The sequence below is a fragment of the Apostichopus japonicus genome, chromosome 11 (genome assembly GCF_037975245.1).
Source record: "Apostichopus japonicus isolate 1M-3 chromosome 11, ASM3797524v1, whole genome shotgun sequence".
Classification (NCBI taxonomy): Eukaryota; Metazoa; Echinodermata; class Holothuroidea; order Aspidochirotida; family Stichopodidae; genus Apostichopus; species Apostichopus japonicus.
The window spans coordinates 24,747,930-24,771,459 of record NC_092571.1 but is presented as its reverse complement, the minus strand read 5'-3'; the positions used below and the strand labels follow the sequence as shown (position 1 = coordinate 24,771,459).

The 23,530-nt window shown below is 37.4% G+C and overlaps 2 protein-coding genes across 2 annotated transcripts; one reads left to right on the top strand and one right to left on the bottom strand.

The window, feature by feature from the left end:
• Positions 1-2,022: 2,022 nt before the first annotated feature.
• Positions 2,023-9,770, bottom strand: LOC139976443 (kelch-like protein 31). The gene is made up of 2 exons (XM_071985174.1): positions 9,442-9,770; positions 2,023-8,763 (listed from the first exon to the last, which is right to left on the bottom strand). The coding sequence occupies exon 2, from the start codon at positions 8,710-8,712 to the stop codon at positions 6,850-6,852; it is 1,863 nt and encodes a 620-aa protein (XP_071841275.1). The 5' UTR covers positions 8,713-8,763; positions 9,442-9,770; the 3' UTR covers positions 2,023-6,849.
• A 188-nt stretch (positions 9,771-9,958) lies between these two features.
• On the top strand, positions 9,959-15,669 carry LOC139976444 (pre-mRNA-splicing factor SPF27-like). The gene is made up of 7 exons (XM_071985175.1): positions 9,959-10,184; positions 10,547-10,710; positions 10,895-10,996; positions 12,121-12,180; positions 12,842-12,935; positions 13,641-13,678; positions 14,061-15,669. Exons 1-7 carry the CDS (start codon positions 10,110-10,112, stop codon positions 14,320-14,322), a joined length of 795 nt encoding a protein of 264 aa, XP_071841276.1. The 5' UTR covers positions 9,959-10,109; the 3' UTR covers positions 14,323-15,669.
• The last annotated feature ends 7,861 nt before the right edge of the window (positions 15,670-23,530 follow it).

Sequence of the window (23,530 nt, the reverse complement as noted above, 5' to 3'; positions counted from 1 at the left end):
CGACACTCTATAGACTATTCCCATAGCATCGAAGAGTGTAAATTAAGCAACGGAATTCTCAATCAGGTAAACTGATTTGCATTAAGGTTCGGTAAATCCTTATTTTGCTGTCTTGTTGTTTTGTGTTTGTTGTTGTTGAATTTGTCCCTGGTTCATGGTTTTGTTTGTTTTGTTGTTGTTTTTCTAATCATTCTTCCTCTTTCGTTTCTTTTTGCTTCCTATATATAAATAATATCACGAACCGTTCAATCATATAGGCCTATGTTACACAACCATTTCAAAGTTTCTGACAGAGCAGGAATGGGCAAGCATAGCAAAACACAAGCTACATTAAAAAACGAAGCTTTTTCTTGCTTTTTTTTCTAACACTCATGCTATAACCATAAACAGGTATATAGTAGCTTCACCTATATACACGGCCGCCGCGAACGTGACATGCCGACTGAAATATTAACACCGAAGGCAACCTTACGATTATTGTCTGGCTGTCTGATAATTTGTTAACCTGCAGGCCCCTCCCGACCTGGTGGTAAACTTACTCCGCCAGTTGTGAGGTTTCTCAAACGTTTGTGACAAACATCAATTGGCAGGGCGGGACGAGGTGCACATGGCGAGTCTAGGCAGGGGGTTATTTGTTGGAATTCGACAGTGCGGGGTCACTTACGAGGGTCTCTTGTTCAAGGCGTTGAACACGACAGATTTCGATGAACTAAGATCATCATTTACCTTGCCCTTGCACATCGTAAGCTAAGACAATTCTTTTCCGCCAAGTTATGAAGGCAGATCGACTTTTTGTTTGTTCTGTACGGTTAAAACAAAGGCTGAATTACGACCGATATAGGCGGTACCGTAGTGAAAGGCTTTAAAAGGTGAAGCAAGCCCAAATTATCATATTTATTGATAAAGATCGCTGTGAAGAACAATTCCCTCAAACTTCTATTGGTTAGTTTGGGAGATGTCATGATGCAGATTCTATGTCAGGGCTGTAAAAGTATACACACATCGTATTAATTAACATACATGTATCGTGGTAAAGGACTATATGGGAACAGGAGAAAGAATCGCCCTTTATAGTCAAGATGTCAAACATAGTGACAGAATGTCAAGCACAGGGATAAACTGATGCAATTCCCGAACAAGCTGTTAGATTAGAGACCTTTATCTAAAACAGTACCCTTTTTGCATAACTGTCAGGTACATGAAGTTGAGGTGAACAAGGAACGAATATTGTGCTTGCAAAATACCGTCTCATTTTCTTTCTACTTTCGAGAAGACGGGAACGTGAAGACGGGGTCTTTCCCTGTGGGTAGGAGATCAGTTACGTCACATGTCAAGTTTACCTCTGTGAGGACTCGGAGGAAGGGAAGGGGAATGAAGGTGTGAACAAAATCTGTTTTTTTTTTCTTTTCTTTACGGCGGTTCAACTATATGAACCAAATCAGTTTAGACAGCTCAGGTTTTGTGGAGCAGCGCTAAACATTGGGGCAACTTTTGAACAAATTTTAATTATTGCTACAATGGTGATAGCTTTTAATCGTAATGAATGGAAGTCGATAATTCAGGGAGCTATCTGCTCAAAACCTGAGCAAAAACAGAAGATGAAGAAATACAAACAAGTAAAACATGCCATGAATTTGCACGGTTCCACAGATATCTAAAATATGTAGTGTAACATCGTATTTTCCAGTTCATTTTTTTATGCTGGCGTTTCCTCGTCATGCTATCGCCCCGTGAACGTGATACTAGTGATGTGGTGAGCGCGGGGACGAAGTTTTGTGTTTTAATATTTTAGAGCCGTCCTACTTTGGAAGGCCCGTGTACCAAGAGACGGCTTCCAAGGAAACGAGGGCGCTCGTGATGAACTAGTTTGGCTTCACATATTGCTCTCAAATTAATGTCGTTCACTTCACAGTTCTGTAAATAATTTTCCTTAGATAATATACAGAACAAAGTTTAATAGGTAGCGTAATCAGTTTGAGTCTGAGGTGACATAAAAAGGAAAATGAAAAGTGACACATGTGCTAGCGTGTTGACACGGAGCGTATCTATTAGCGAAAGACTACTAGGTATTATAAAATCAACAAGGCACATTTATACTATACATGGTCAACTGCATAAATAAGAAGTCAAGAGTCTTGTTGTCCCTGGTGCAATGTGAATTGGTAGGATATTTCCTTTGTAATTGTATCTAATTGCAGCACTTGGACTACAACATTGCACAGCAAAGCTATGTTGCTTGAGCACACCAGAGAACTTTTGATAAATTACTTTGGCAGTTAATATGTATATATATGCATGTATATATATGCATATATATATATGCATGTATATATATGTATGGATATATATATATGTATGGATATATATGTATGGATATATATATATATATGGTCTTCCTAGCACAAATCTCGATAATAAAAAAATTGAAAACACCACAGACTTTAACTTATACATCTATTTACCAAAATTGATACAAAAAGAACGACATGTTTCGAAAGTAGCGACTTTCATCATCAGGTTACATACGCAAAATGAACAAGTAATAGCAGACAAATGTACACTAGCAATAACACACAAGGAAAAGTAGATTAACTCAACAAAGATAACACTGGACAGTCAAGCTGCTTGTTGAGATTAGGTTTATCCCAATTGATATGTAGACTTTCTTTGATCCTAAGCTGGAGTTTAGTGGGAGCGGAGTCGATAATTTTGAATGAGTTGTTGTCACATAGCCGCTTACAGTTGGGAAATTTAGCTAAGTGTTTGTAAATATGTGAATTCTTATCGGCTTTTAAATGCTCAGAAATCCGTGTAGAAAGGTGCCTATGGGTTTCCCCTATATAACAAGCATTACAGCTTGTGCAGATGAATTTATAGACCACACGAGATTTAAGGTATGATGGAATCATGTCTTTTACTACACACATATTTCGAACTTTAAATGAGATAAACACTAATTTGACATCAATGTCTGTACAATGCGATTTGATCAACTGTCTGACTTTGTTCTGAGCATGACCAGAGAAATTACCAATGTACGGGAGCTTGTAAAATCTGGTATTGTGAGAAACCGGGTCAATGATATTTTTCGGTGACACCTTGTTTTGTAAATACGATTTCACAACTTTGTCAATTAAGTGAGAGGGGAACTGATTTTTGCCGAGTGTGGATATAAGTCCTTTTAGGTCGAGGTCAAATCCTTTCCAAGAGTTGTTGACCTTGTACATTCTATCCACTAACGTTTTAATGAGACCAATTTTGTAAGAATACGGAATGAAACTGAAAAAATTGGTTAGTAACCCTGAGTACGTAGGTTTATGATGAACGGAAGTATTGCAATGACCAGTGTTGCTGACAAGCACATCCAAAAATGGTAGCGTACTGTCCTTTTGCTTCTCAATAGTGAATTTTATGTTAGGGTGCCGAGTATTGATAAATTGAAGGAAATCGATGGCTTCACCCTCATTTCGGAAAAGACAGAAAATATCGTCAACATATCTGCGGTAGTGATAAGGTTTGGATGGGGCAGATGAATCATTCAGAAATTGTTTCTCCAAATGACCCATGAAGAGATTTGCCAACACCGGTGCTAATGGTGAACCCATTGCCACACCGTCCACTTGATCATAGTAATTACCATTGAATAAAAAATGCGTTTGTGAGGTAGCAAACATGAATAGTTTCTGGAGATCCCGCCTTTCAATACCAATGCCTGGATTGTTATACATTATGGCATCGATTGCAATATCAACAGTTTCAGAAAGTGGGATGTTGGTAAATAAACTAACTACATCGTATGATACCATGTAATGATCAGATATGTCCATAGATGTAATTTCCTGGACAAAAGAGAAAGAATCCTGAGTGCAATAATCGAGACAAATGTTGGCTATGTGACAACAACTCATTCAAAATTATCGACTCCGCTCCCACTAAACTCCAGCTTAGGATCAAAGAAAGTCTACATATCAATTGGGATAAACCTAATCTCAACAAGCAGCTTGACTGTCCAGTGTTATCTTTGTTGAGTTAATCTACTTTTCCTTGTGTGTTATTGCTAGTGTACATTTGTCTGCTATTACTTGTTCATTTTGCGTATGTAACCTGATGATGAAAGTCGCTACTTTCGAAACATGTCGTTCTTTTTGTATCAATTTTGGTAAATAGATGTATAAGTTAAAGTCTGTGGTGTTTTCAATTTTTTTTATATATATATATATATATATATATATATATATATATATATATACATATATATATAAAACAAAGATTCAATTGTTCACATCCTGCTGCAAGAGTGCTCAATACATACAGTAGATGTAGAGCAAATCATATAATCTAGTTTCACGCCTCGAGTTACAACATGCTGTAAATTACAGTAAAGGTATACTATATTATATATATATATATTACATACATAACACTATACAAACATATATACAAATAAATAGAAAGATGGCGGTAAAAACACATCATACTGGAAGGAATGTCATTACTTGAAAGCATGATCGTAGGAAAAGTCACAATATACTGTATGCATAAACATAGAGGACAAAAATTACTTTCAGTAAGGTAAAAGTAGGTCAAAGCGATGGGTTGCATTTTTACTACTACCATTGTACACGTATATATAACCCTATTGGTACTATTGCACACCACCTTACTCCTAACACTCCTTTCCCCATCTCTTCCCAATCCCCTTTCCCACCCCTTCTCCTCCCATTACTTAGAAACATCAATTTTATATACTGGATTATTTCACCCATTCAGTGGAATTATACAGTAAACTTCAACGCATGTGTGAAGTTTGGGGAATTTTTCCTTGCTTTGTGAAGTTAAACTCCCGACCTTTGTAAGTATAATTCTTTCTAGTTCTGGCGGAATCTGGTCAAAGTCAAACCATCCATAAAGTCACATTGCTAAGGAATATAACTAAGCAGCTGATTAAAATCAACAGGATAATCATCACCGCTATCCTATAAAAGAACATTTATATTGCTACCATCTAGAGGTAACCGTTTACCATCATATACTGTACTGTAACCATACTGTAATTTATTCTAAAAAATGACATAATTTATGAGAAATGTACAATCAACACAAACTAAAATATTCAAGGTGGTTTTCAAAGGTAGATTTTGTAGATTTTTACTTTGACTAATTCTACACTAAGTCATAGAAATTTTGTCAATTGATAAATATATATAACAGTTCTATAAAATATACACAACTACTGTATGAAGTCACCAAAAAAAAAAAAAAAAAGATTTCTAAATTCTAACAATAATTCTGTGTTACTGAATATGGTAGTAATATATACAGAATACATTATAAATAAACTTGGACTGAATATTAAACATTTTATTTCCAACTAACTGCTGATTCACAGGGCGGCCATTTTTGCGACAATCACGGAACCAAAGGAACTGTTAATTATTACAACTTGTGATTCTAAATTGACAGATGAGATAACACCTTACATATACAAGTAGGAATCCTGTTCATATCAATTTGCTATATATTGTACACAGTTTATTAAATCTTACTCATCCAATATATATTTGACTACAAAATATTTACACAGCTGACTAATGATGAGTCATATTGATTTCTGAAACTTCTAATATAAAATAAGCTGTTTTTCCCCAAAATGAGTACATTTGTATAAAATTGTTCAACAAACTCATGAAATGTTTACTATCGAATGCAAAAAACATTGGGTAGGAGGAACGGTTCTACAAGTTTGACAAACACACAGGTGTTCAGGGCATTGAAGTATGGTACCCCCGAATATCTTCACGACCTTATCCAAGAGTGAACAACGGATAGACCTACTCATTCCCAATACCTCTATCAACTTACTGTTCCTGTGACACTCACGAGAACCTTTGGTGATCGCAGTTTCTACTATTCCTACCCGCACTTATGGAATTTGCTGCCAGTCCATCTGCGGGAAATTGATTCACTTGAACAAGACAAACATGCTATTAAAACGTACTTATTTTCTAAATGCTACACACATCTGTAAAGCGTATTGAGCAACCTTTAGGTTGGATTCTGCACTATATAAGACTAATTATTATTATTATTATGATTACTGTCTGTGGCCTTGGACAGCACAAATTTCAAAATCTATATATGGGGGGTTTCATAAACAACACTTTAAGAGCAAGAACAGCATATTACTGAAGGACTATTGAAATAGGACCAGTCACCACATTTGCTATTTAGAAATTAAAAATTTTCATTTCAATTAGAATTAAAATTAAAATCCAATATACTTAGGTCATTAAATTAATATCAGTCATGAAATAAATAGTTTATGTTACTTACAGTAGGCTGTGACCAATACATTTAACTGTTGTCTGGACAAAATTCTCCGCAATTAAACTATTTACTATTCGGGCTTAATATGAACTCTAATTGTTATTTGTAATGAGACCTGCCTATATTTGCTATTGTAATATCGAAAATATTACACACACAAATAGATCATCTCTTTCAATATGTAGATATATGGGACATCACCATTGTCCACCATTCCTGTAGTCAGCCATTAAGTTAATATCATTTCTGAAATTCTGCAGCTTTTTATTACGAGTGGTATACCACACAGATTTAAGGTGCTAATTTCCTCAACAAAGACTTGCTGACACAATATATTATTCGTGAAATAAATAAATATATAAATAAGATAATAAATACTACTTACAGTAGTGAGACAAAATATATGCTAATTTGTCTTCGACAAAACTTTCTGACCTAAAGCATTGTTTTTTTTCCCCGTAAATGATTTCAAAAGTTGTGTTTGCCAAACACTTGCAAATATCCACCAAAAAAAGGCAATGTTCATCTGGTTAACGTCGATGCCAAGGAATGAGACAAGCTGATCTGTGAGTTGTTCACAATCGAGGAATCATGTGAGGAATAGTCCTGCGAGAAATCTTCCCTAAATACGGACCTCGGAAGAACCAGAGTGCAGCATGCCATGCGTAGTCCGGGCTGAGGGAGTTCTCCCAAAACATCCCACTCATCCTTTTCAGCACTGTACGCCTGTACGTCTTTCTCTCGCAGTCTGCTTTGTCCGTTGTAACCCCCGACGACGAAGATCCTCTTCTGGTCGATGGTGGTGATACCCGCCATGCTCAGACCGCACATCATTGGAGATATGGTGATCCACTCGTCCACATCGATGGAGTACCGCTCCATGCTACTGACGTCTACACGCTCGCCCATCACGTTCAGCTGGTTACCGCCCAACACATACAACTTGTCCTTTAGGGTGCACATCATGTGGAAGCCCCTCGCATTACAGAGAGGTCTCTTCGTGTGCCATTCGTCACGTCGCTTGTCGTACACCAAGAAAGACTTTTGAAACGTCCTGTTCGAAAACCCGCCGCAGACGTGAATTTGGTCCATTAGGATGCTCCCTGCTAACGCGTAAGTGGGTTTGTTCAAGCTGGCAATAAACTTCCACCTGTTCTTGGCAGCATCGTAGACCTCCGCAGAGGCTAACGCTCCTTGTTCGTTCTTACCACCCACTGCGTAGAGCAAACCGTCGCAGGCAGAGAGGTGGAAGAAGGCCCTTCTCTGCTGCATTGGGCACATTTGAAGCCAGGTATTGACCCTAGGGTCATACCTGTGGAGCGTCCCGATGCTCTCTTTGCCGTTGGAGTTGAGGGACACTTGCCCACCGGCTACATACATAAAGTCATTCAATACAGCCACACAATGGTCGACCCTCTTCAAAGGCATGTCTGTAAGGTGTTTCCAAATAGCTTTGCTTTCATCGAACACTAGAACCTGCCCACTGACCGTCTGACGGGGAAGCTCACCCCCGACAGCGACGGCCACGTCGTTGCTGGATCTGAACCTGTTGCGAGGAATCTGGAATGAGTGTTGCCGCTGTGGGATGAGATGGTAATTCAACGCTTGCAATAAGAAATGGTGGCATTCCTCCTGCTCAAGCATGAAATCGTAGGATTGGACGTGATCGACCAGGTCTTTACTTTTGATTAACGGGAATCGGATGTGTTTGATGATCGCCGGTGCGTGGAGTACTCTGCCGGCTTTATCATGAGTGATCCACTTTGCAGCAATTTTGAACAGCTGGAATTCCGACGTCGTACCGACTCTATCCTGAGACAAGATCTGTGAGAGTTCGTCTGCGGTGAGCTTCTGAAAGGTGGTCGTCTCTGAGACTTCCACCAAGTTGTCAGCTATGAAGTCTTGTGCATGGGCTTTCAAGTGCTGGAATTCTGTCAGCTGGAATGTGTTCGATAACTGCAAAATGGGGACGCAGTTCTCCAAGTTCACCATCTTTATTAAGTAACGAGCACAGAGTCCTGTCAGTTTTGGCATACGCAACTGAAGAGCGGTATTTAGGACTCTCTTGATATTTCCCAGGGTAAGGACGATCTTAGAAGTGTACATGTACTCAAGAACCAAATCCAGCCCATCTTGTGTCAGTTGACCATTGAGCTTCACTTCCTTCACGTCCTCACTTTCTGTAAAAATTGTGCGAAAATATTCGCTGCAGGAGGCTAGAACCACCTTCTGTACAGATATGTGGTAACTTCCAACAAGGACGGTACAATCACACAAGATTCTTTGCTTCCATAGTTGGTGGAGTCCGTGAAGAAGATCAGGTGCGTGTTCCAAACACTGCATCTTCTGATCTGGAGTTGTTTTCTTCGTGGTACTAGAATCCATTCTACTGCTTGTTAGTACATCCGTGTTGTTTCACATTGGTTGAACATTTGTCTAAATGAAAGAGAGGCAGAGGGGCAAAAAAAAACATATCAGAAAAATAACAAATGGAACTATTTTCTAACTAATTCTTATATACCCAATCATATCACAAAAAAATAAGCATATCACTTGCTATTATTTGGCTGATTGGTTTGAAATTGGCAAAATGAATTTTATAAATCTACTTGCTCATATGCATGAGTACATTTGACAGAGTACTTCTTAGGACAATGGAGGTTAGGAATAATGGAGCCAGTCAAAATTTTACTGTAAACCTAAACATACTGTGTACAGTATGCAACTTTCAAAAGACCAAAGCTTTACAAAAAATGTTGCACAGGACTCATTAACATAGGCAGTAGGTGCCTATATTTACGGCAAAATATCTGTGTTAATATGCCACAGTCTGGCAGAAACAAAAGGAAAACTAGAGGGCTGGTTAATGTTTCTTATAAATAGCCAAACAATAGTTTATTACAGTAACCATTTTCAAGATACTAGTACTTCTGGAATGGTCCAGTAAGGTTAGTGTGATAAAGATATTGGTCTCTCGGCAAGATACTACAGTTAATGTTAATCCATTGTTTTATATATACTCCACCAAGTAATATTCTTTTAACTCTGTGGTCTATAATTAGCCCTACTGTATGCCTAAATATGGCCCGCCATTAGTCTAATTAAGCAATTTACCTGCTCTCTCATTACTGAATGTTCGTCTTCGGTGTTCTTTTGCAAGTTGTTATTCCATCACTGGTATCCCGACCTCTGTTTAGTCATAGGCCTACGCCTAACTCAAATGTCCAACTAGCCTACTTTTTGTGTAGGCAATATTGTATAGCTAGCTGTGTTGTTGTATTGATGTCAGTTAGTCACGATCACAATTTCAACTTTCAGTGCACAGACGTTTACATACGTTGCTTAGTGCTAACTAGTGGTAGTTTACTGTGAGAGGAATGTACACCACAGAAATTTCTGTGATGTACAAAAATGTTCAAATTTCTTAGGAGAATCAGAACTTTTTGAGAGCAAATTTCAATGAGCATTATTTTAAATAGAATTTAAAAGCAATAAAATATATTTAATCCTTAAAAATCAAATTATATCACGTAAAAATTTAATTGTTAAATAAATACTTTTATTGCAGATATTGAATAAATTTTTTTTATAGACAATCTGGCAATCTAGGTTTTGTAAAAAGAGTTTCGTGGATTAGGTATGTCAGTATTTCATGTACGGAGGAGCGCGTGGTTAAGCACTGATGCCTACATGTTAATATACATATATTATCGGCTTCAGAAGTTGTTGTTAACTTAGATTGTTAGAAAGTCAACGCAGAAACCCGAGTATTTTTACGAATTATGGCCGGGGAGGTTTTCATCGATGCCTTACCGTATTATGACCAGGGTTATGACGAGCCAGGGATTAAAGAGGCGGTGAGAATTTGTTTCTAACCTGACAAGTGACAATAAGTACCACTGCAGTAACACTCGCCTACAGTACAGTACCACTTTATTAGTATTAGTAGTATTACTAGTCAAGTTCTAAACAAGTTAAGCCCTGGACCTAATCCAGGTCTAATAATTCTAGTAGTTGAGCTTAACTAACTTTCCATAGCCTGAAGTAAGCCTAGCATACTGCAGTGCAGTGTATGTACCGTAACCTATTTTTTATGATAACAATTGTGCAACAATTTGAATGTGAAATCTATGAGATTATAGCATTACCGAGCTAACTACACTTGTTAATATTGATGCTAAATTAATTTTGAGAAAGAAATTAACCATTTTGATTGCAGGCATATGCTCTCATAGAAGAAGAAACAAGGAGGTACAGACCAACCAAGAACTACTTGGAGTTGCTGACCCCAATCGATCAACTACCATTTGAGACTGAATTGTTGAAAAGGGAATTTGAGAGAATGTCATCTCGGTTACCTATGGAGTCACTGAGTATGAAAAGGTAAAAGATTCCCCTTACTGAAAACGTTTGTAATGGATAATTGTGTCTTGTGAGGTTAAGTTGTGAAATCAGCCTACCATGACACTTGATCCAGTGTTGTGGAATTGTTTGCTTTCTTTAGGATTAAACATTACATATTTATAGACCTAACGATCATTGTATTGTGCTTTCCATTTTTTCCCAGGTACGAATTGCCACCACCTCCAATTGGACGCCAAAATGACCATTCTGCTTGGACAGAGTGTGTAGAGAATTCAATGGCACAGTTGGAGCACCAAGCAGAGAGGTAACATCCTTTCTCCTGTGTCCTTGTTCTGCTTCCTCTCTTGATCACTAGCTCTGTTACCCAAATTCTGTACTTCTAGTGTCCATCATGTGTAACCGTTGTAATTTTATATAATAACGACAGTGCATTAAATTTTGTGTGCATGTGCGAAAATAAATTTGAATTGAGTCGGACAGGTTAGTAACATGGGGGTCCTTAGATACCAATTTAATTACGATATATATTGTAAGATGATTAGGTTAACACCTTTGATTTTGAGAGTGACCCTTTTGAACATCTGTGGCTTGTCTTCATAGTCCTAACATACATATCAGTAGGTCATGTATGACTCAAAATGACATGTTCACAATTCATTGCAAATTTGTCAAGGACAAATTGTAATGAATGTCATCCAAGGATGCTCTGTTTAAATATGAAGTTGAAAAAACATGTTTTGGTTGATTTATGGAAATGTATAAAACAATGAACTCTCAGCAGCATTAAGGCCTGCACTAAAGAGATAATAATAATAATAATAAATGGTACTTATAAGGCGCCAGGGGTGCAAAATCTTCCAAAGAACTCAGAGCGCACAAGGACAAAAGATACACATGAAAGAAATCTATGAATCGGGAAAAGCTTGACGGAAGAGATTTGTCTTCAACTTGCTTTTAAAATGAGAAAACGTAGGAGAGTTCCTAAGGCTATTTGGAACTGAATTCCAAAGATTACAGTACATCATCATCAATTAAGCCGTGGAGTTAGAAGTGCTCAGTCAAAAATTGTTTTTAGAGCATTCTAAGGGATATCAAATTCTTTGAGGTTATCAGGCGATTGGCCCAGACTTTCACCCATACTAAAGAATTTGTAGAAAAATTACTTCCCTAGTGGCTCTGGTCCTCCAAATAAGTCCCAGTCCTTATTAAAATAGAATAATAGCACAAGTAAAATACTTTTAGACTGGCAGTAAAATGCTTGTGGAAATTTGATCTTGGGTGAGCATAGTCTGACTTCCTAGAATATTTGATAGCAAGCTTGATGATGCTGTAAGGTTATCGATGAAAATCAAGACTTGAATAAATCACTACATGTTTTTTTCTTCTTGTGCTTAATGATGATTTGATTTTGGTTTATTCATTTCACAGAGTTGCAAACTTGGAACTTTTATCAAAGTACGGCAGTCTAACGTGGAGGATACACAATGAGTAAGTTACATGTTTGATTGTGATTTTAGATGGCATTTTGCACTTAATCACCAGATTGCTGGAAGCATATCTTCCAACAGGATAGGTAGGTTTCCTACCATCAGTGCAAAAAAACATTCTAACTATGTTTCATGGTGTGCATTATATTATATCAACACTGTTTTTTAATGCAATTTGAGGCACTCTGTTAAAGGTAGGCACTGCGGCAATCTGTCAAAATACAGTAAGACATGTTAAATTTAGACATTGTATCAAGAAAAAACACAGCAGCAGAAGCAGCAACTTCCACTGAAGTAAGACTGAATCAATAACATAAGAACAGACGTTATATCTGCCGACCAGCGGTGCCTATTCTGTGCTGATGTCTTATTGTAACTCTACTCAACCTGTGCTGATACTGCCCCCCACCCCCCCCCCCCCATTGTCTGACTTTTGACACAGTAAGATACTTGAATGTTGGTGTTCCATTTCTTAATTACATGTCAAGAAGATTAGAGGGAGGATGGACATAATGTTCTTTGTCCATTCTGTATATGACATGACCCATTTCCATTAATTATATGAATATCTTCTACTGTACCTACTAAAAATGCCAACCACAATAAGTTGCATCCACACATTTATTACTTAAGTAAGTTTATATATTTCTTATCTCCTGCAGTTTACTCACAAAAATGTTAGATTGTGCCCAGAAACAGCTTCAAGCATTGAGAAAACAGATTCAAGAAATCAACTGGAACAGAAAAAATGATCAGGTCAGAATTGTTGTGACCGCTATTCTTAATAATCGCTTGCGGATGATTTAAATTTTGCTTGTTGTTTGTCTTTGATGTTGTAACTGATGAGGATATGTTAATTTTATCATTGTCACGTTATAATTAATAAGCAAAACCATTGACTTTGTGCTTGGATATTTTATAAGCAATTATTACTTGCTTTGAAAGATACAAAGATCCATCATCAGCTTCCCTACTCAAAATGAGAGGACTGCACATTGACCTGTCCCAATATATTATATGTTCAATCTATTTTTAATCTATCTAAAGAAGAGAATATTGTTTAACAAGCCTTGCACAGTTTTGTTATGTTTCCTGTGTCATTAGTTTTTGATGAGTTTGTTTTCCCTGCTTCATTTAATGAGTTTACTGCTTTGTAATTTTGTGTGTCCAGCTTAATTAGTTTGATTTTTATTTTGTTTGTTGCTTAATCACTTTTGATTCCTGATCCTTCCTTTACAATTTCCTGTTGTTTTATTTTTATATGTCTGACTGCCTTAATTTGTGTCGGCTGCATTAGTTGTTTTTACCATTTTCATTATTTCTTCTTCTCTGGATCATTATTTTGTATTTCATGTTACATTATTCAGCCCTTCGCTTTTTTTGTTTAGAATATGTAGCTTCATCTCTTTCGTAGTGTTCCTATGTTATTCTTTATGTTTTTGTATTTGTTTTTTCGTGCAGATGGAAGCAGGTAAGACCCTGAAGGTACTACAAGAGAGGTAAGTCTTTGGCTTTCATTGTTGATTTGCAAAATTCATGACCCTCTTATCACTCTATGTGACTCGACTTCATTAAAAGAAAAGTTTAAAACAAAAGGGTATCAAGTTTTAGAGAATTTCATCATGTTGGACCCTGTTGTCTAAATGAAGCTAAACAAATATTATTTAAAAAGCCTATTAGTTTGCAGCATAGCAAAAGAGATTACGATTAAATGTTTTGGCCTGAACAGAGAAGCTGATTTTTCAGCCATTAAAATTGTCTTTGCAGAACGACAGTTTAGATATAACATGTGTACTATCTTCTGCCTTTCTTTTTCATCTTCCGGTATTCCATTTTCTTAACCTACAAATTTACATTTTCGTTACATTCTTGGTATCACAGTTGGGTAAAGCTTGTCACCAAGAATTACGAAATCGAGCGAGCCTGTCAAGATCTGGAACAGGAGCTAGAGAAGATGAAGAAGAGGCAGGAAGAGCTCCGACAAAAGAAGAAGAAGAGGAGAAGGGGGGATGACAGGGATGACGTCATCGAGATTGATGAGGACCAGCCACGCAAGAAGGAGAAGGAAGAGACCGAGGAACCCCAGCAGGAGATACAGAGGGTGGAGTTTAGAGCCGAGGATTATCCGGAAGAACTGCTCTGAAGTATTTACTGAGTTAGTAATCGCAAGAAGGACAATCAACAAAAGAATGAAGCAAGTTGGTTATCCAACAGTGCCTGCAAGATGCAGCAGAGTGTCCATGTTGGTAGAAATCCGGGAAAAAAGTGGTTCAAATTTGAACGAAAGTGCTTCTGCAGGACTGGTAGAGACAACAAAAATTGTTTGAAAATTAAGTCAGTGTATGTAGTAGATGGTATGAAGTAGCTTCTACAGCCAGCTGATCTGGTTGTGAGTTGAATAGAAAGTGCCCTCTTTGGTTAACGTAGCATTTTGCAGGACAGTGTCAGTTTGTACCAATCAGACTAAATTCATGTAGTATTTGCACATCTATCCGTACCCCTCACTCAAGCAATATATATAATAACAACCGTTTGGTTGCTCCTACAGTAGGAAGAATTACTAACCATTCAGTCCAATCCACAAAAGTATGTGTTAAAACGGATGAATTTAGGCATAATTTTTTTCTTGATAAGTTTCCATGTTTCCATAGAAAGCCAAAAAACTAATTGAGTAATAGTAATGAGTAATAGTTATGTTTCTATAGCTATTCTGGTTTTCACTATATTCAGCTTAAATTATGCTTAATTTATGAAATGGATAATTTGACTATGAAGTAAGCTCCTCAGTACAGGCGTAAATGTTAATGTTAATCCATTGCTTTGAGAAATTCTAATATCTGAACCAAAACGATGTTCTCATAATTTCATGTAAACAAGAGAGCACCCTTGGACGACGTCCGATACCGTTTGCCCTTCACCAATTTGTAGCACATTGTAAATATGCCATGTGAGTCCATAAACCGCTTTATGTTTTGCCATTGAGGTTTGTGTTGCATCTGAGGATTAACTGACCTTCTGGTATGGGTATTAAACTTAAAGGTCTAGTCACTTTAACTGATGAGCCATAATTGTTCAAGAGATCATCATTTGTCAAAAATTAAAAAGTGTTACAGAAAAACAAACCAGGACGGATAGCAGTGGTTTTTAACGGTCTACAAAAATTTTGTGTTATACTCATTTTATGTAGTATTGTTTCAGATTTTAAGAGACTGTAGTATCAAAATATGTTTTCTGGTTGCTTATCTATTCTTTGCCGGACCAGTATGGTGTCCCAGATGATTTTGAAAGATACAATTACAATGCAAAGTGCAGTTTATTAAGCCTATCCTTAAGTTTGAAATTATTTGTACATGCCTCTCTCTGGTTTAGGCCACATTGTCAGTTACTGCTTTGATAAAATCCAGCAAGTTAAGTTTTGTAAAAAAAACATTCTGTATATATATTTTTTCCACCACTGATAAGAAATACAGTGACAACCGGGTAATATTTTCTGTGGAATTTTCTTTGCAAATTGTACAAATTTTTAGTTTTTCCCACTATTGATATGTTCAATTATCCATCATAAGGGGGACTTTCTTTTGTTGTCGCCTTTGACAAGTATTTGCCAATTCTGAAACTTTTAACTTCCCACTTCAGTTCACCATGGATATTTACTTACAATATAAGCCAGTCTATTGAAAGTGTGGTTGATTAAAATATTTGTGTATTGAATTTCCTTGAAACTAATTTGATTGTATCCTTAACTAGGTACTACAACCGTTTTCATTGGCGAGCCGACGATGTTTGTTAAGTTGAAATTTTATGGTGTCATACTCCATTTAGAGTCTATACCAATCCGCCATAGTGTTCTTAGAAGAAGTGCCGAAAAAGCCACAGGAGAACTTTGGGGGGAGGGGGTGGGTGGGGGGGGGTATGTTATCAATCAGGATTGGTTGTGGCTTGGATTTCGAGAACACAAATGGAAGTATAGGCCTATGCGCTGCAAAATTTGACGCAGTATAGATCACTTTAGGCCTCCCAGGATCAGCATTTGAAATTGATTACCGATAAGTAACGAGGCTTGCTCTGCAAGTGACGAAAATTTCAGGGTTCTCATAGCGACAAAAAAATCTTCAGGGTCATAATACGTAAAATTGTAGGTGCCATGAGTGGCCAAACTTGTCAGTTATCGGGTTTAGCTAGTGAGAACTTCTACAAGGAAGTAGCGACTACATTACTTTAATGATTTAGTGTGTAAGTCAACGGGGAAACTATATGGAGTATGCTACCTTAAAGACTTGTTGCCATCGAAATATACATAATACCACGTCAGTGCTAGTTCCTGGTAGGTATGAACTCTGGGTGGATTGTAGGGTGCCCTTTTACTAGTCATTATTTAGTGTCTGTACACCTACTGCCTGCACAGAAACCACACAAAGTTAAACAGCATACAAGTCTGTAGACTCCTTCCTTGTGAAACGTTTATACTGAACTGATTTCAATGATGATGTACCCATTTTATAAATTCATCGATGCGTGAAGGTCGCTGAAAACTCGTATACCTTTTGTCGTTAGTTTGGCAAGTAACCAGTATGTTTTTTGGCAATGATACTTTTTAATAAGATGTGTCCATTTTCATACGGTGTGTCAGAGATACCAATCAACGTTGGTGATTTGGTTGGAGTTTTCTACATTTATAGTCTCAACTGTTGTCTCGTCGGCATCCCACGTACTGTATTGAAGTAACACAACAGAATACTGGCATTGCAATGCTGCCGTGAATTGTGCCAACTAAAACTTAGCGAAATCTTGAAACAAACATCACAAAGAATGGAAGTCGGACTATTATATACCTCAGCATTTTTTTTCTAAAGAGAATTTACGACAATTAATATCTTCGTTATTGGTTTTTTAACAGCCAATATATTACATCTGGTCAGATTTATGATTTTGTTGTTGTTTGGTATATAAAGCGATTGTGTCTTGAATTTCTTCGAAGATTGCTGAAAGAAAAATGTACAACATGCCGCAAGACGTCTAAGACTCGATGTCGCCTATACGTGCAAATTGGAACAGTCAGTGTTAACAAATTTGCGGAACAAGGAAACTTTATTTTCTACATTGATTTGCTTCGCACACGAAAGCAAAATGTTAGAGAAACAGCGTTTGTGGGATAAATATTAACGAAAAACCTTTGCGTTTCAGTAACGGTGAAAACATTGTGGTGCATGAGAAAATGGCGGAGCATTGTTTCCAAATTTTCCTAACCTAACATAGTTCGGACCACATTTGACTCAACAAACGATACAACATAGCCGGTAGGTGATAAACACGTAGGCCTACTACTGTCATATGAACTACCGTGAAAGGGTAAATGTCATCGTTACGTTACGTTACGTTACGTTAAGGAAACTGAAATATGTACTCAAAGACGTGATGTTTGTGTTACCGAGTACCATATCTACTGATTTGCCCCTATTCGGACAGTTATAATATCATTCGACCTTAACCGGAAGTATTATCAGTGCGCCAACCTTGTTCAAGAACGAAGGAAATTTGTAAATGAAATTGCACAACCAAACGTCATCATTGAAATAGAACAATAAAAGCCCCATTTCAAACGAAGTATAGTATACCGTTGTTTATTCCGAGAATTTGAGTTTCGATCGATCGACGGAATATCAACTGACTGCAGTTGGAGTTAAGTTATCATCATGTTCTCCTTTCTGATCCTACTTATAACGTTAGATTGTGCCATGCTGTCTGCGCAAGTGCAACAGTTGACTGTGAGCCACATTAATGAAATTCTTTTCGAGGGACGGCCGTTAAACGTGACATGTGATACCACACTGGATGATGTATCATGGTGGAAGAATGAAGTCAAAATAGCTGAAGTGAATAATGGTGAAGTAACTAAAAATCCTTCGGTTCAAAATATGACATTTGTTTTAACCAAGGAGTCTTTCACAATGAAATTTGGATCTTTGAGAGTGACCGACAGTGGTACCTACACATGCACTGCACCGAACGAGAGTGTTACCAGTAATGACACTTTGGAGATTGTTGTTTATCACAGTGATCAGTGCATTACTACGTGGGATGGAGAACTAGAGTATCTTGTTGAAGAAGGGCTTAGTTTTGTGTTCATACATTGTACGTATCCTGCTATAGAAAATACAACATCTATATGGTTAAGTAGCCATACTTCCAGTGTGAGTACCATCTCGTCACTTCCTTTGAAATCAAATAATTACACAAATACATTAAAAGGGCTTTACCCATTTGGTCTGTCTGATAATGGAACTACCCTAAATTGCTTTGTGAACAAAAGTGAGGGTGTTGAGGAACCCGGCCCATCTACCTCTCTTTTCTCTTGCTCCGTTGGACCTCTTTATTTCTACGAGAACCTTTTCGTTAGAATCAATTCTTCTAATGATGGTATCGTCGGCTGGAAAGAACAGTTGACGTTGTGTTGTCGCTTAGTTCCTTTCACAGCTGACGCAGATTTTCGTTGGGACGTACCACCGCAAGTAGGGATGTTTGAGTTCGCTGTATCAGAAGGTATATCATGTTTGACAATGACAAATTTCGAAGTTGCAGAAAGCGGGTTGACTGATATAGTCGTAACATGTAGTGGTAACGTTTTCAATACGTCTTACACGGATGAATATACATTCTCTGTGTTACAAGAAGCTACTACTGAAGCGAGTGACAAAGGTACAAATTCAAGCGAAGCAGGCGGAGGTATAACCACGTTAATGTTAGTTATTATAGTGCTCTCAATAGTAGTTGTAATATTGATCGTTGCTCTTTTACAACTAGCGATTTGGTGTATAATAAGGAAGTACGGTCGAAAAAGAAATCCCACTTCTGACACCACTTCAAAACAAAATCAAAATGTTAATGATAATGCTGGATTCGACGATAACAGTATTTACAATGAAATAACCAGACAGGAGCCACCGACATCACCACTGGAGAGACGCGTCGAAATTAACGATGAAGATATTAACAGCTCCGATGGGAGCTTGGAAAGCTCGGAAGAGCCTGGAAATGTAAATTTGAGGCACCAACGTCCTAGCACAATTTCTACTGTTGGTTCTTACAGTTTCGTGAATCGTTCACCACCGATCTTTCAACAGACCGATTCCCTGTATGATTCACCGCCTGTTGATACTCCTATCTATGCCCTTCCAAACAAACGAAAGAATAGGCAGAGAAGTTCTAGTCATAGCAATAATGAACCCACCTCTGGCCAAGTCTCACCGCAGCAAGTAAGTAACAATTCGATGGATGATGAGAATGGTATCAACATTTCTGACACTCGAAATGAAGATGACTATTTTGAGTTATCAAATTTTGCAGAATTTACCAGCACACAGTGCTGATGAAATAACATATGAAGATCATGAAGAAGTTACTTTAATTTAGAAAACCGGTTTATTCCCTAGTTTTAGCATCATCAATATATAATCATGGAGCTAGTCTTTGAAAAACAATGTGTAAGTTACGTTATTCCATTGATAACAAATGCTATACCGTCTTCACTGAAAGTTCTTTATTGGCATTGGGCTACATATAGGAAACATGTGAAAAAAACTACCCAGGTCTTGTAACAGCAACATCACACCGTTGCTAAGTGAACTCTTAATGTAACAACACAAACGGTAACGTGGATGGTATTCATCTTAACTGTATGTCACATACGTTATATTAGCTTTGGTAACCAGTGTTGTAGCTATGGTTTGTTATGTAAGAATGCAGGCTGCAGAAGAAACTCGTGGAGAGAGGAACAACACGGGAAGGGGGTTGTCTGTCAAAAAGGAGTGGCTCACAAACATCCTAATACATATCCTTAAATCGCCACTGGGTAATACAAGTATAGGCCTCCGGTACTAGTGAGATACAATATCTTAACGTGCAGATACAAGCTAGATATTGACCAATTATTGATGGCAACGGTAATATATGCCGTGGTATATGGTGTGATTGTCCAGTTTGGTCATGCTAGATATATTTGTGGTAAAACCAGATTTCTGCCACCACCCAGAAGAAACATTTTTTTAACGAAACATGCAGTTCTAATTTAAAACACGACAATAAATGGCTGAATTTGCCATTAAAGAACAGAGACGAAGAAGGAACTTGCAATTTGTTACAAAACTGGAAGGCAAGTCATTCTCCTGCCTTATCAAACAAAGCAGTCAAGGGTGTAGGAACCGGGGGGCTGGGGGGCGCCAGCCCCCAGTGAAAAATATGGAGGGGCGGAAGTATCATTCCGCCCCCCCCCCCGCTTTTCAAGTCAGAAAACCCCTTTTTCATTTCCAAATGAGAAAAAAATCTCATTTGGAGCACCAAATTGCATCTAAGGCCAGGTGAAAATGCAAAATTATATACAAAATGGAGTGGTGGGTTGAAGTGTGCTATATTGCACCAAATTGCATCTGAGGCCACCTGGAAATGCAAAAAAATTCCAAAGGGTAGGGGGACACCTCCTCCCCTTAAACCCCTCCGTCAGGCCGGCCATCAGTTTTCAGCCCCCCCCCCCCGCTAAAAAAAAGTACCTTCCTACGCCACTGAAAAGCAGTGCTAGTATTTGGTGTTGACAGCGCCATGAGTTAACACATAATTTGTTACTGTTCCTTGTATCTTTCGAATTTGGAAGCGAGAGTATAGGTCCGGGAGGGGAGTGAGGGAGGGGGTGTATTAATTTCCAAACATACGGTGTAACAACTTCACTTTAAGAAGCTGACTTTACTGAATGGGTTATCTTCTGCATTAGCAAATTATAGCACAAAGCATATTATAGGTCATCAGTATTGGCCACAATTTATAGCTAGTATGCTACAAAAGTTTTCAATCGTACTTTCCTTGTGGTTCTGCATCTCCAGAGTACTTCCAGACATCGATGAGTGTTAAATTATACAATAAAATATTTCATTGGTGAAGGGAAATAGAGTGATGTAAGTTAAGTTTCTGTTATTTTGCTTCTATGATATTAATTCAGGCTTGCCCAAAGTTCACTTTAATTATATGCATAGCGTATAAATTTAAAATGACTATATCTGAAAAGGCATATATTTTGTGTTTATTTCTTTCAATGATAGTATGTTACTTCATCTTTTGAACTCCCAGAAAAGTAGAACAATAACCTATAATCAAATACGAAAGCTACAAATCATTCAGTTCAGTCTCTTATAATTAGTAAAGAAATCATCAAGTCATTTATATTTCCATATACTAGTTTATGTTGTTTTAGAGACCTTAAATAAATTTATACCATTATGATGATTGTATCCAAGAATGTTTGTTTTTGTCGATAAACTTTCTCGTCTTATATTTCAACAACCGAGCTACCCTGGTGTTATTTGTCTACTACCATTTTTGGTAAGCTGGCTGGTCCAGTTGCGTAGCAAAGGAAATAAAGCCCACGCGCCCCTCTGTCCAACACGTGTTGGGCCTTACGTGTATAAATGAGGTTAACATCACCGACAGGCATTACCATCACGTCCGAAAAGCAAATTTGATCTCCCATTGCCATCTACGAATCTGAACATTGAAGAGCCTAAAGCAAGTTAGGCCTAAGAATATACCATTATTAGTACACAGGTTATTCGGCCTTGCCCCCTTCCCTCCCAGAAAATATCGCCAACTTCAACGTCATATAACAGGAGTACCAAAGATGCTGCCAAATCCCTTTTGTTTTATTAAAGAACATTTACGCAATACTGTTTTTTTTTCAAGCATTTTATACCAGATTGATTACGTTTTCATGCTGCAAAATTTTTTCGTATTGAAATTTCATCATTATGCTGATAAGTCCAGTCAGGAAGTCCAGTCGCTTTTGTTAATGATCGTATGGAATGTTTCACATTGTACCTAGTTTTCACATTGTACCTACCATAAAGTGATAATGAAATGGAACTTGATTACGAGTACGTCTGAAAAAAATGATCTAGTACGAGTAGAACAGCAGGAATATGAGTACAACAACATGAATATGAGTACAACAGCATAAATATGAGTACAACTGCATGAATATTAGTACAACAACATACATATGCGTACAACATCATGAATGTGAGGGAACAGCACGGTAATTAGTACAACAGCATGAATATGAGTAACACAGCATGAATCTGAGTACAACAGCATGAACATGAATACAAAAGCATGAATATGAGTTCAACAGCATGAATCTTTGTACAACAGCATGACTATGAATGCAACAGCTGAAACTTGAGTACAACAGCATGAATCTGAGTACAACAGCATGAATATAAATTCAACAGCATGAATATGAGTACAACAGCATGAATATGAATGCAACAGCATGAATATGAGTACACCAGAATGAATATGAGTACACCAGCATGAATATGAGTACAACAGCATGAATATGAATGTAACAGCATGAATACGAGTGCAACAGCATGGATATGAGTACAACAGCACGAATATAAGAACAACAGCAGGAATATGAGAACAATTGCATCGATATGAGAACAACATGAATATGAGTATAACAGCATGAATATAAGTACAACAGCATGGATATGAGTACAACAGCATGAATATGAGTACAATAGTATGAATATGAGTACAACAGTGTGAATATGAGTACAACAGCATAATTATGAGTACAACAGCAAGAATATGAGTACAACAGCAAGAATATGAGTTCAACGTATCAGGGTCAACATCTGAAATTGTTAACATATTAGTAAAGAGGCTTGCTCTACAAGTGACGTAAATTTCAGGTTTTCATAACGAAAACAAATCTTCATAGTCATGATACGGAAAATAGGTGCCATATGAGTGGCCAACTTGTCAGTTATTGGGTTAAGCTAGTGAAAACTTCTACAAGGACTTAGAGACCACATTACTTTAACGATTTAGTGTGTAAGTCAACGGGGAAACTAAATGAAGTATGCTACCTTAAAGACTTGTTGACATCGAAATATACATAATACCATGTCAGTGCTAGTTCCTGGTACCTTAAAAGAAAAGTCCAGGACACACATTTCTTTTGATATGTTTAAGAGGAACACAATCTAAGCATTCTGGTGAAATTTGCATTAAATTCCTATGTACTGCTTTTGAACTATTGACAGTTGAAGTGCCAGCTTTCGTACCAAAGAGTGAACTAGGAGCAAATAGGTGTGACGTCATTGTTGCAAACTGATTAATAATGTTTTGTTTTCCTTTAAAATGTACGTCTAATTTTATACTCCACGATTGGATGCATCCATAATGTGAATGCACCATAGGTATTGGTATATTATAAACTTGACATTCCCTATAGACAAGCTATAGTTACCCTATCCAATCCAAGGTCAAATCGAAAAACTGGAAATTTAAAGAAAAAACAA

What these genes read in the sequence shown, in the direction of transcription:
- LOC139976443 (XM_071985174.1), bottom strand. Translation starts at nt 8,712, where the DNA reads ATGGATTCTAGTACCACGAAGAAAACAACTCCAGATCAGAAGATGCAG.
- LOC139976444 (XM_071985175.1), top strand. Translation starts at nt 10,110, where the DNA reads ATGGCCGGGGAGGTTTTCATCGATGCCTTACCGTATTATGACCAGGGT. An exon ending in ACGTGGAGGATACACAATGA is followed by an intron (nt 12,181 to 12,841) that starts GTAAGTTACATG and finishes TATCTCCTGCAG; the next exon opens with TTTACTCACAAAAATGTTAG. An exon ending in CTGAAGGTACTACAAGAGAG is followed by an intron (nt 13,679 to 14,060) that starts GTAAGTCTTTGG and finishes TTGGTATCACAG; the next exon opens with TTGGGTAAAGCTTGTCACCA.